Below are 13,874 nucleotides of genomic sequence, written 5' to 3'. Positions count from 1 at the left end.
GCCTTTCTCTTGATTGAGGTCCTTGGATGAAGAGCTCTACCTTCTTTAAGCTGTGCTATGAAGGATAATAGAATGGAAATAGTTAAGATTCAGTCCATGGGGATGGGGACTGTCTGATTTGGTTTGGTTGGAGTACTGTGGATTTTTATGGCATTCCATAACATTTTTAAAAATGTAACTGCATACCATATAAAATAAGAATTATGTGGCTCTTTGCATGCTGATCAAGTAGTGAGTACACAAAGCATTAGAGCATCACTCCTGCGGTTTATGGTGCTGTCCCAGAACTCTGCAATGGAATCATAAGCTTGTAATTCACGATTTGTGTGTGCATATGCATGGCAAAATATTGAGGGATCAAACAGTTGTATGATAAAATCTAGGCTAGATTGGATCAATAGCCCCTTGACTGAGAGTGACCCAGTACCCAGTGTTTGAGAGGAAGGTCCAAGAAACCTTTCAGTAGGCAGTTAGGGGATAACCCAATAGTTGGGAGCAAATTTATTCCCTATAGCATGGAGGTTACAACTTTAATTAACTAATATTTAATATTAACTAATATGTGTGTGGGTGTATTACACACTGATAATTGTAATCACTGTATTCTTGTAATTCTGTACATATTTTATGTATTATTTGAAATGTGTAGCAAGATTTTAATAAGTATTTAAAATGATATTTCAAAGTGTTCCATTTTTTCCCATCATGTTTAAATCCAATTTTCTGGACTAAAAACAGAGAAACCACAATTGTGACCAATCTGTTGGTACCCTTTGCTATAATCATCTTCAGGGTGATGGAACTGTGAGTTCTGTGAATGCCATGTGGTCCATGGAAACTTCAGTGGAAATGCACATGGAGTAGACCTGTTCTGCCTGGTGGACTGCTAGGTGTCTGCCTAAGTCTGACCATCTTGATTCAAACTGATTTAATGTCAATTGCTGTGGGGTAACTTGGTCTGGAGGTGAGGAGTTTAATATTTAGATGTCATAGAATATCACAAGGAAATTCTGAGCATGCCTCTTCTAGAAATCTTCCCAAAAGGAAAAGGGGGAATCACTTGGACCAGTGGAGTCCAACCTTTTTCACAGGCAAGCCACAAACTGGCCTTATACTAGCCCCAAGTGCCACTCCAATCCCCTTCTCCTGCTCGATTTGCTGCTCTGCTTCCTGCCCTGTCTGCTACTGTGTTGTTGCATGTCACACACAGAGGTTGCCTGTGGCACGTGTGCTCATAAGCTGGCCATCCCTGACTTTTCATGGGAGTGGAAGCTAAGTCCCAGGCTCAGTGGACCAGGAGGCTGATTACAGCAAATGGGTCCTTCCAGGTTGTAACCCAAGCTCCAGCAGTGGCTTGCTCAGTCTGCAAAGGTGGGTAGTCTTTCCAAATTTCAAGACAGATTTGGAGGTAAGAGCAGACGATGTTATCATTTTAGACAGGGTTAATTGACTTTTAAGGTCAGAAGGGACCATTAGATCATATAGTCTGACCTCCTGTGTCACACAGGACATAGAATTTCTCTGTTAGGCCTGTATTGATCTTTATTCAAACTACCATCAGCTTGGCATTCCTCTGTGTACTTCAAATGTTGGCTTCTTCAGCAGTGTATTGTTGTGTGGCTTTTCTGTGAAGTCTGGTTCATCACTCTTTTTTGTATTTTTGTGTAGCCCATCACTAAGAGCTTTGTCTCCAATCAGATTTTCTGTACCTCTAGGGAGGCTACTCAGTTTAAGATCGGTGTGGCCTTAAACAAAAAGGATGGGAATAATATCTTTGTGAAAGAATCCTCCTTCCTCACACTCCCCTTAAAGATAACTTGTAAATATTCAACAGAAAGGTTCATAAGGGACTAGCAAGATATAGCTTATTTTACCTTCTGTTGCAGCCATATAAAATTCCATAAGTCAATACTTTGTTTCATGAGTGAAAATAGCATGTGATTTTTCTCTTCTTAAATCACAATAGAGGGTAGCTCTGTAGATGCTCTGACTGCTCTAGTGAGGTTTTGGGACAGGTCTGCAGTGCTGGTAATGTATGAAATCCTAGCAAATTGCATTGTGAGGCTTGCTGTTAGTTAAGTTTTAGACAGTATTATAGGAAACATACACATGTGTGTATCAGGAAGATCTCTAGGGCTGGCGCCGATTTAGTCGCTGCCTGTGGATATGACTTTCCACAAGCCACGTGTCTTGTCTATGCCCACTTCCTCCATCTGTAAAATGGGGATAAACCATATTTCCCTGCCCTCACCATTTTTCTGGTCAGACACATGTATAAGCTCTTCAGGGCTGAGATTCTTTCACACTATGCCTTTGTACACTATGTAGCACAAATTAGCCTAAACCTCCAGAGGTATTGTTCTTACACAAGTAACCTGGAAGCTAGCATTTCTCTGACTATGTCTGAAACAAGTGTCAGATGTACAGCAGATGCAAGCCTGGCTTCCAAGCAATGGGGACATGATTGGAGCTGGAGATAAAAGTGCTAATGTGTCAAAACTCATCTCCCCATCAAAATTGTTCTTTTTCTGCTCCCTACAGCACAGGGATGATGCTTGTCAGGGAAAAGCCACAAGCCTAAAACATGAGGCCATCAGCTGTCTTCTCATCACCTATATCCCCCAAAGAAGCGGCCACTTTATGGAGGCAACTAGCCTCACAAGGATTAAATACCAAGTCCAGAGTGTTTTGGGCCCGTTCCCTAAGATGACATAGATCATCTTAAGCAAACTCCAGAATAAAACAGTTCTCTGATCCTGGTAGCTGTTTTTTAGTCCTTCTGTAGCTAACCTTCCTGCCTTCTCACACTGCGCTCTTTCAGTCTTCAGAGGAATCAGGTGCTCATCAAGAATTCCACTGACACTTTCCAAGCTAGTTCTGATAATTGCTTTGACAATCCCTTCTCCCATGCTCAAATATTTCTTGCTGTTGAGGTTTTGCCATGGAACTGGGCTGGCTGGACCCCCTGGCCTTTCAGAGAGCAGACTACCTCGTTACAGGCTTCCTTATACACTGTGCAACTGTGAGGGACCTCCTGGCTCATCAGGCTAGTCCTCTGCTCTTGGAGGCATTTTGGCAAGTTCTCTCTTAAAACTACCTTTTTTTTTTTTTTTTGGGTTTCCATTATTCCTGCAGGAATGGTGTTCCTCAGCCTCTCTCCTCTGATGGCTAGAAAACCTCATAACATCCCCTCCAATCTTTGATCTCGCTTGTGACATCAGTTGGCCCTAGATGTTGACTTGGCCATAACTTCTAAGGCTGTGTATAGTGCCTGTTATGTTTGGTCACTGCCCCTTTGTCCCTGCCAGTGTTCAGGAGCTCACCTTGCACTGAATCCTGGAGCACAGTAAGCATGCCACCCATCAAAAGATTGCTTTGCGCTTTTCTTCCTTCAGGCAAAGTGTCTTTATTTTATTTTTTTCTCCCCTATCTCTTTGAGGGATTTAATTGTCTCACAAGTGGCACATCAAGTATACTCCACTGGCTGCCTTGCAAAGGATGAGCCACGTAGTGACGAATAGCATTCTGAATATTGTAAACACATATGTAATTGGCTCTGAATTTGCTGCAAAGTGGGAAATGAGGGAAAGGTAGGCCGAGACCCTCCAAGCTGAATAGTCGTAGTTTGAATGAGGTGCCTCTCTTATAAGAGGGATAACTTGGAAATGGCATATAAACTTGTATAAAACATGTTGGTTTTGCAATAGAAGCATTAGGATGGTTTTGTTGGGCTTTTAAAGCCCATAAACTGCCTTGTTCAACTTTTTCCCCGGGGCAGTTGTAGTGGCTTTCCATAAGTGTAGGCTGGGATTTTCAAAGTGGCCTAAGACATTTGGGACTTCTTTTTGGATTCCCAGGCATTGTGTTTAAAATCTGTCTCAGAAGTAAAGTCTGCTGTTAACAGGGGTGGCCAGCCTGCAGCGTGTGTTTCACAAGTGCCAAAGGCAGTCTGTGTGTACAACGTGCCACAGATTTGGGCTGGGACAGGCAACATAACAGCAGACAGGGCAGGGAGCAGAAAGCAAAGCAGCATATTGGGCAGGGATCACAAGGCAGGAAGCAGAAAGCAGAGCAGCAGATTGGGCATGGGCACAGGACAAGAAGCAGGAAACAGAACAGCTAATCAAGATGTGAGGGGCATTCAGGGAGGGTATGGGACCTGCTGAAAAAGTTTACCCCCACTGGAGTAGCACATTAGGCTTCAAGTAGGTCTCTGGAACCTGCTATTCCATGAAAGTATATCTGAATCAGAATATCACATTTGACTTTACATTTTAAAGGCGTTCAACATGGGGACTGTCTCTTGCCATCAGTACAGCTCCTAGAATGATCTGTACCGTGATCACCTCAAGTTGCTAAAATAATACAAATGTGGATGCACCAGTGGAATGCAACTGCTTCTGGTGCATGACATAACTGTGCTTTAGCAGAGCACAGCAACTGTAAACGTGTTAGGATAGGAAACGCAGAATCTCGCATCTAACTGGAAGTGAGAAAGATGATATGCTCACATTGGAATTTAGCCAGAATAGAACTTTTTAACACCCTGACTGTTGTAAAAAGCACCGTAGGATTTTTAATAACCACAAGCCAAGTCCTCAGTTTTATGTCTCATCTGAAAGACGAGCGTTAAGTTAAATGCATTTAATTTTGTGGCTGCGTGGAGGAATTTGCTTTGCACAGATCATTGTTGCTAATGACAGGTTGACGCTAGCTAAAATAGGTCTAACGTATTCATATGTTTCCTGGAGAACCCAGTGCCAAGACTTGTGATTTTTTTCCTCCACCCTCCACCCCCAACTATTACTGCCAAGAGAGTTTCCACACACTTTTCCCCCTGCTGATATAAAATTACATCTGGTCTCCAAATAGAAATTGCCCATTCGGGAAAGATGCTCAACCCTTAACAAAAAACAAAAAAAACCTGGAGCTCAGCTGGCATAGCAGGGAATGTCCTCAACTGGGACTATATTTTTTTAGGAAGGAAGGGAAATTTATCAACAACCTAATGTTGTTGACCCTTTGTCCCTCTAATGACTTGGGCCCTAAGGCTTTTATGCTTGAGTATTTAATAGAGCAATAGGGAATAGAGAGGCAGAGCAGCCATGTCCCCAAAATTAAAACAGCATTTAGGGATGGTGAGCCACAGCACCCTAGGGAGCTGAACTCAGTGGTCCAGTCTCTTGATCTATGACTTTTCAAAGCCCCAGCCCTGCAGACTCCATTACAAGCAGAATATTTCTTTCTACCTTCCCCGCTGTACAGCCCCATCCTTACACAGCTACACTCACTGGTCCTTTATTTTGGAATCTAGCTCAAAATTACCCTTCTGAATAAAAAAACAAACAAACAAGAAGTCACCTTCCATAGACGTACCCCAGTCCATCTCTTTGGCCACCTTTTTCTCCTTCTACCTTCTTCTAGCAATTTATACTGCTTTCTTTACTCGCTCTCGTCTGCTCCCCTACCACCCCTCCAGCCCTTCCCAAGGTACAAGTATTTTGGTAGAACTGCTTCCCATATCAAGGTTTGCTCACTATCAGAAAGCACACTTTGAGCTTTTTTTTGCTTTTTTTTTTCTTTGGAGGCAGGTGTGTGAGTAAACTGGCTGATTTTTTTTTTCTGTTTTCCAATGTTTTCTGCAGTGTTTTTTCACTCCTGTGTGTTTTCTAGTGCCTTCTAACAAGTACCCTGTCAGCAGATTACAAATCAGCAAAGTGTAATTTATTATTGAACTTGGCAAAGTATTTTGGGGTGCATAAGGCACTCCGCTACTGAAAGCTGCATTAAGCTGGTCTAGTCTATTCACTGCACACAGAGCAGCCATCTCTAACTCAGCTGGCTGATTCTCCCAAAGCCATATTGTAATTTTAGGACTGTAAGTAGCATTTTACTAGCAAAGAGTTCCTGCCATACCAAGCTATTACATTAAGCTAAAGCAAATAGAGCAAAAATCAAACTCACAAGGGTTCAGAAGCAAGATTTAAAACATGATCATGTCCTATTTTTCCAGAGACATTAGGCCTGTGGTTTTCTTGCAAACCCTAAAGCATTTTGAAATCAAGAGAGATTTGGGAGGGTAGATGGAGTACTAAGGAGGGGAGAGCCCTTTGATTTTCATGCAACTGGCTTGCTCTGTATTAGCAGATATAGCCGCTGCTCAGTTGTGAAGAAGTTTTTTTTTTTAATAAGTATTTCTCAGTTACCAAGGGTACTTGGAGGCTTAGGGTGGGTGCCCTTTTCACAGATGTAACAGTGTAAGTACTAATACGACGTGGGGGGTTAGAGGTCTGCTCCAATGAGTTTGAATCTTGGATGAATAGCCAGCCGTAGCTACGATTATCAGCAAGTAGCTTAGATGTGGCGAAAGTGTGACCCTGGAAGTTCAGCCAGCTTCCTTCTGAAAGAGGTCCTGAAAAGGGTGAAAACATGTAGAATTATGCTCATTTCCTTTCTTATTTATGGTGTGTAAAGAATAGGGATTTTTTTGTCCTTGCATATATTTTTTTTTACCTGAGAGAGATCAAGAATGTTAAGCCTCCACATCTCTAGAGGAATTGCAGAGATGCTGATCTGGGAGGGGAATGGTGGTGGAGGGGGGGGGTCACTTCTCAGCCATTGAGTTTTAAACAGTCAGAATAAAAAAAGAAGGAAAAAAAATCAATTGCCCTTTAAATCGTGTAAGGGTTTCTCTGGTGCCTCGTGATTCCTACCAAATCTCTACTTGTTCACAGATTCCTCCAGCATAGACACAAACTGAATTTTTAATGTAAAGAGCCAAGACGAAGGCAGCAATCTTTTAAAAAAAAAAAAATCCAGCCATTTAGGCATTCTTAACACATCCTGAATAAATATAGGCCTGAACATGTCTTCCCTGCCCCCTCACCATCATTGGGAAGTCATTGTGAAGCAGGACCCGTGGAGATCACAGATCCCGGCATGCAGTGCTCCATCTGGATCCATGCAGGCTGGCTGGAGTGTCCCAGCGTGCTAGAACATGTGTTCTCCCCAGGCAGCACCCTACACTTGTAATGCAGGTGGCTGTAAACAGCTTCATTTTCTGCAGATTAGGCGTGGCCCACCAGCCTTCTGGCTGGCTACCAGTGGGACCTGTGGCAGAGTACAGGGTGGCTGCCCTGTCGAAGTGCATACACATTCCTGGATCCTTTTCGTGCAGTCTTTTCTCTTCCTCATACAGTGGGAAGTGAGAAATTAAAAAGTATAAATTAACAAATGAGACCCAGTGATTAGAGCCGCAGTCATTTGCCAGAGTTGGAATCGCTCTTTGTGCCAATGTAAACAGCCATCACAACTCCCTACTGCCGACTCCCCCCGAGTGTTTATTTAAGCCAACACATTGCTCTGCTAATTGGATAACATTCCATGTGAAAATAGGCCTTTAAAACAAGAGCAACAGCAAATAAAAACAGCTGTAGCTGCAAAAGTACTAGGAGCTACAGCCTTCAAAGGAGAGAAGACACCCAACTGAAAATTATGCATTCTTCCTTTTCCCAGTACAAGTTCATGTAGTTTAGAGAGGAAAGGAATAATAGGAGAAGAGCAGTGGTGACAAGAAAATAGTGAATGATATAGAGAAGGCAAGCCTGCTTAACCCTTCCTCATAATGCTTGAATAAAGGGATGGTCAACAAAACAGGGAAGATATTTAGAAATAGTATTTAAAAGCAAAGTGTGCATATTGTTATAAAAAATTTTAAGTGGTTAATTAACCTGCAGGACTCATTACTGCAAGATGGCATTGAAGCAAGAGCTTTTTAATATAAAGGCATATAAAGCCTTTTGCTTTGTAATATAAACCATTAACAGAGGTGGGCTGAAAAAAAGCATCTCCCCTTTATTGGTCAGTGAGTCACTAATATGAGAATTCTTGCACCTTCCTTTGATGCATCTGGGACTGGTTGGTCTTGGAGGCAGAACTCAGAATAATGTTAATGCGGTAGTCTGGCCAAATGCCAGACTGACTGACTATATGTAGTTAGAGATGGGAGAACTTTTTTTCATATAATAGTAAATTTACCCACTGAAAAATGCAGTTTTGATTTAACCAAAGCTATTCCAAAATTCAGATCAAAGTCAGCAAATAGTTTCCACTTTAAAAAGGAGGCAGAACATTTTGAAAAGCACATTTTCTTTTGGTGTTTTCAAAATGAAACATTTTGATTTTCATTGCAAAACTGAGCTATGCTTTAAAGAATGTTAAAATAGTGTAGGATCTCAAGGTGGGAGAGGTAAATAGCCCAACATGATCTGTTTGGTTTTTGAGTCCAACAAAACAACTTGGTCAACCTAAAATGATTCCTCTATCACTACCACCTCTTCCATCTCTTTGCAGTTTTTTGGTACAGTCACTGAACAAAAATTCATACACCACTGCTTTAAAATAATGCACATTTAAGCCTCTGAAGCTTTAGTTGGATGGAATATTCAAATCCCTACCTTCAGTTTTGTTTAGTGTTATTGGATGCTGTTAAACAGACCTTACATTCCATCCTAGAGGTGGTTGCATTTCACTACCTTATAAACTGATCTGCAGTGGTTCTGCAGGGTTGTCAAACTCATTTGGCCCCATGGGCCAGATGAGGGGTTTGAGGCTAATATGTGCATCACATAGGGCCCACAGACCAGCCCCACGCACCAGAGCCAGCACACAGGGCCAGTCTGGCATGGGCACCAAATTCCTGGATCGGTGCTGCAAAGCCCTGGTCTCAGGTTCATGCACAGCCGGCATGAGTTGTGCACTGCACGAAGGGCCAGTTCCAGACAGCACATAGGGACTGTCTCTGGTCCTGATTCAGACTGACCCCTGAATCAGGGGTCAGCATACAGGACCAGTCTGACACGGGGACTGAATGAAAGGTACACCCTGGACCAGTCCCCTATGCTCTGTGCATCACCCGCAGCACCAGGACCAGCTCTGAATGCCACATGCAATGCAATGCACAGGGCTGGAGCCAATACATGCCACATGTGGAGTCAATCCAGGACCCACGGGCCAGCTCATAGGACTCCATGAGCCAGATTCAGCCTGTGTGCTGTATCTTTGACACCCGTGATGTAAGATGATGGACTTGTTCCATGGAAGTTAACTCACAGAAACAGGCCTTGTCTTAACTTTTAACCGACACAGTTAAAAATGCATTTTTGATTCCATTTATATCTGTACATAGCAACCTGTCAGTTTGTTGTAAAGCCTTTTGTCCCTTGGGATGAACTGTGCTATAGAAATGTTTGTTCTAGGTGTCTGTGTGTTTGCATAATGGAGCCTAATCCTGAAAGGTTCTGTGCACCTTCAACTCCTATCAAAGTCAGTAGAAACTGAGGACAAATAAACACCTCCTTGGATCAAGCCAGTGTTCCCTGAACATTTCCATTGATCAGCTGAGGATATAGAAAGTCTTTTGTGTTGATGTTACAGCAGACACTCGTATATTCAATGTCACTGTAAGGTCACAGCCACACCGATGTTCTTAAGCAATATCGACTAATAGCGAGGCATCTTTGCCTTTCATGTAAAAAAAAATAAACGTACAGCAATGAAGTAGGGGAAAATTCCACCTTTGAATTCTGGTGCTTCTATGATGTCCCTGTGATATTTGTCATCATTGGAACTTGCAGAAGAGGAAGACTTCTCCTTACCAAGAGCTGGAGTTCTTGAAATGTTGAAATGTATTGCCTAAGCCACCTTGCTTTAAAATAGCTGTCAATCCCAAGGCAACACTCTGTTTCATGCTGTCACCTTGGTGTACCAGACAAGTGAGATGGTGCATGGGGTGTTTTCTTGCAGTCATGAGAGCACTACGGAGTTCTTCCAACTCTCTGTAAAAGCTGCACTCCCAGCTTATGTACCTGCAATATTATGTCATGTACCTCTGGAAGTGCTATAGCATTCCACCTTGCTGCATGCCCAGTGTGTGCTGAGCTTCATTTTCAGCTATACACTCCCTCTCTTGGGTTGCTCCCACCCACCAGTGTTCCTGTTTTAACCATGTACGCAGAGTCCTTCAACCATCTCTTGCCCAAGGAGGTGCTTTCATAAGGGACTGTATTCAAGACTGCTGTTCTTCCTCACAGACAGAGCTGTCCTCTAGAGCAAGCAGCTGTCTCGAGCTGCCCTCTAGAGTGAGGGAAGGCTTCGTTAATGAAGGCGTTTAGGAGCATCAGCATTGTGCATAAAACTCACAGTTTGGTATTTCGAGAGGGTCCCTAGGAACCTTTTCCATTGTGGGGGATTGGACAGTGCAGGGATAAGGCACCATAAAATAAACTGAATAGATGCAATTGTCTTTTTTTCTTCCTCCCTTGACACACAATTTATATTCTCCTTTTAATTCTGCAGAAAGCCTTCAATGCCCTGTGCCACAGCACCCACTTGTATGGCAGGAGGCTGGTCCTGGAATGGGCTGACACGGAGGAAACAGTGGAGGCCCTGAGACGGAAAACTGCTGAACATTTTCACGGTAATGTAGCAGTGTCTTGCCCGGTCAGTAAATGTACCTCACGCTGGCATGTTCCCTCCTATGTGACTGGTAATCTGCCATGCAGTGTTGATTCTCACCAGCCCTTTTCTGAAGGATTGGCTGTTATTGTGGGTTGGCAAGTAGCTGGTGGGACCTGGGAACATAACTGCAAGGGGTATTGCATAGTGAATGCAACAGTCACAGCCCACAAAAATGTGACAGCCAAAGGAATCTCCTTTCCTATGAGAGCTGTCTGCACCGAGTACAGAGAAAAGCCACTGATAGTTTGAACTGTTTTAGGTTCCAGATAAGGTGAAGTGGCAGAAAACCAGCCTGACCACTCCTTTGCTTGTGCTTCCCTGTGTGGGTTAGCCCTTCAGATGCCAGCAGTTTCAGTGCATCCCATTACATGGCATTCACCCAGTGAAATGGCTCTCCACATGCCACATTAGTTTGCTGCAGTCTGAAAGTGCCAAGGGGCAGGTGAGGATGAGAAGGCTCTTTCTATACCATTGGACCTCTTTGAGAAATGAGGTAGCAGACTACATGCTTTGGCACAATGAAATGCCACATTCCCTCCAGCTGTGTGTTAAGGTAGTACATTTCAGTGCCAAGAAAGGATGATTTGCAAGAAATACTGGCATCCAGGAGGAGGAGGATGAAACTCATCCCTGGCTCAAAGGTAAAAAATGGAAGAAAGAGAATAGTTGAGAGCTGAGCAGTCTTTTTGGTTCAGGTTTCAGAGGCTGGTGATTCCATGGATAAGCCCACTGCAGACTTCTATTGACAGCCATTGACAGGGGCAGATGCATCAGTTGGCAAATATTTGTGTAAGGAGCGATCCCCTGGGTTCGAGGACTAAGGTGGAGATCAATGCTCTTCCTTCAGCCTTTCTGTACAACCTCCTTCCAATGCACTCCTGTCATTTGCTTCCAAGAAAAAGGGTTGAGATAAGCAATTCCAGTGCAGTGTGGAGAACAGCACTTTAAAATATATAGAGGTGAAAAGAGGCAAGCCTTGCTTCTTGTAGTCTCCTGACCCTAATAGGTGTCTGTCCCTTTCTCTCTGGAGCAGCACCTTGCACACCCTCTGGTTTATTGCATGTCAGAAAGATCAGGTCTGCAGTGAAACGGGAGGCTGGGTACTGTTAGATTAGGATGCAAAAGGGTAACAATCAGATGTTGATGAAGAGCTAGTAAGTTCTGGGAATAACAACCTTAGCCATCAGCATGTCACTAAAAGGGAGAGTGAGTATTTCTAGGGAGTCATGTGCACATGCTTGTGAACAAGGTTGCAGCACAAGGGGGTGCCAGTGCACTAGGAGGAAGAGTACGTTTAGACTTGGGAGCAGAAGGTTTTCAAGGTGGCCTACACCTGGCCCAGGTTTGGAGAAGGGAGCTACAAGGAAGACGACTCATTGGTCCCCTTTGTTACTTAGGTCTTTCAACCTCCTGTCTTCTCAATCCATGGGAACCTTAAACCTCCAGGAGCCATTTGGAAATCTGATTGTGACTTTTAGTGGTGACAACAGATCTAATGCAGGGTACCCCCTCCTCCCTGCCCACCCTGTCCTACCCCAAGCAGGACTACAAGCAGGTCCCACCAGACCCCAGCAGGTGTCCTGCTTGGTGTGTCATTGGGAACTGATGTAGCAGAGAATAAACTCCACAGAAGATATAGGTTGGGAGCCAAGTAAGCATTGGATCCTCAGGATCTTAGCTATGGGATATGGGAGGGTTAAGTTACAGCCATCAGGGATTGAAAACAAGAGCAGAGGAGGTGTTTGTCTGGCCTCAAACCCTTCTTGATGTTGAGGTGCTAGAAAAGAAAGAAATAGACCAAGCGATTTTGTCCTTGTAGCTCCCCATATATCCACAGAAAAAATGCTCCAGACTAATTGCTGCTTCTAGCTGGCATTCAGCTAGTTCATGCTTGGCAAAGTTTTCTGGGGAAGAAGTAATAGGCTTGACCCGCTATATTGGAATCAGGGCTTGAAGCAAAGTCTATTAGAGCATCTGCTTAAAAGGAATGTTCATAACAAAACCGTCTCTGGGGCCCTGCAGGCTAGTGCATTGTTACAGAAAGGTTTCTGGATTCAGTCTTTCCAGAGAGACAGCTGTTTCTTTTTCATGCTTTAAGTGCAGACCCTAACAGAAGGGGCTATCTGGGTTTTATATAAAATACCCAGTGCAGCAGCCCTGGTCCTGTTTCAAGCCTCCTGGCAATTTGGTACGGTTTGTAAATATTTAATGATGATGATGTTGCCTGAGATCCCAACTGCTTTCGGCCCATGGCTTCACTTGTTGCCTGAGATCCCTGTGCTGTGACTATATTTGGGATACTTTGCTTGCTTCTGAGCGGCCTGCAGTTTTCCATTCTAACATCCTACCTTGCACCCTATTCCACCGCTGTAATAATAAGGGAAATGAAAAGAAGAGAAATAAGCAGTAGTGAACTACAGCTACATCTCTCCCTTGCATAGCAGTTGCTCATGGTATTCCATCACCATAGTGTTTCCTACTGTAGCCCTTCATCTGAGTTGGGGGCAGGGAAGCTGATTTTGCATTGGTGGAGCCAGACATGATGTGGGCATGTGCTGTGCTATATGCAACTTTGTGTGCCAGTGCACTGCAGTCTTGCTCTGAAATCCTTCCTCTGCTCCCCTTCTAATCCAGCATTGGCCTTCTGGTGCTGTACTCTGCATGATTGTTGCAGTGGGGCTAAGAGCTTGTGCAGGGAGTGAGCTGAGACCATGCAGATCATTAGATGAAGCCACGCACAAAATTCTGAAAACCAAACCTTTCTACCAGTCATTCTGTCTATTCTCCCTAGCCCTTCTATCCCCGCGCAGCTAGTTGTTTCGCTGGCATAAACAGCTGTAACCACCCCCATACTCTGCTCTCCTGCTGTGCTGACCACAAGCACCCATCAAGTATGGCTGAGCTTTAGATTAGCAGAGCAAGTCACAGAGTGGAACGCTTTCCATTTGTTGCCAGCCCTGAGCCTTCCTGCTGAGTGGACACGTACTGTGAACACGCAAACACCACCTGAACCCACTCTGCTCTGGCAGAGACCTGAGCCGCCTCCTTTGCAGGCAGCACGCTCTGTTTTCCTCCTCTCTCTCTCTCTCTCTGTCTCTCTCTTTCTAGGAGAGCGTTTTCCATTGAAGCACGTGGCCTTCCCATCTATTTTGACCCCTAGTTCTTGCAACGAGGCACTGGCCACCCGGAGCTTGTATTTGCAATCTAGTGCAAATGTTTTCCCTTGAATTGAAGGGCAGATTATATGGTGCTCTTGCCCAGGGAGATCATGCCCTTGGCCATGTAGATTACGGACTTGTTTGCTTTCTCATGCATACCTGAGAAACTGAGAACGTGCATCTTGCAATGCAGTAGCT

The 13,874-nt window shown here is 44.0% G+C and overlaps 1 protein-coding gene across 1 annotated transcript in view; it reads left to right on the top strand.

Annotated features, from left to right (window-relative positions):
- The window catches only part of RBM19 (RNA binding motif protein 19), a 128,241-nt gene that overhangs the window by 80,002 nt on the left and 34,365 nt on the right, over positions 1–13,874 (top strand). The window contains exon 23 of the mRNA XM_090063204.1: positions 10,357–10,477. Coding sequence (XP_089919330.1) covers positions 10,357–10,477 — 121 coding nt within the window. The remainder of the gene's footprint in view (positions 1–10,356; positions 10,478–13,874) is intronic.

This window comes from Crocodylus siamensis, chromosome 9, assembly GCF_052110815.1.
Source record: "Crocodylus siamensis isolate JL-2025a chromosome 9, ASM5211081v1, whole genome shotgun sequence".
Lineage (NCBI taxonomy): Eukaryota > Metazoa > Chordata > Crocodylia > Crocodylidae > Crocodylus > Crocodylus siamensis.
The sequence above is the reverse complement of the archived record's forward strand: the minus strand, read 5'-3'. Positions and strand labels throughout refer to the sequence as shown.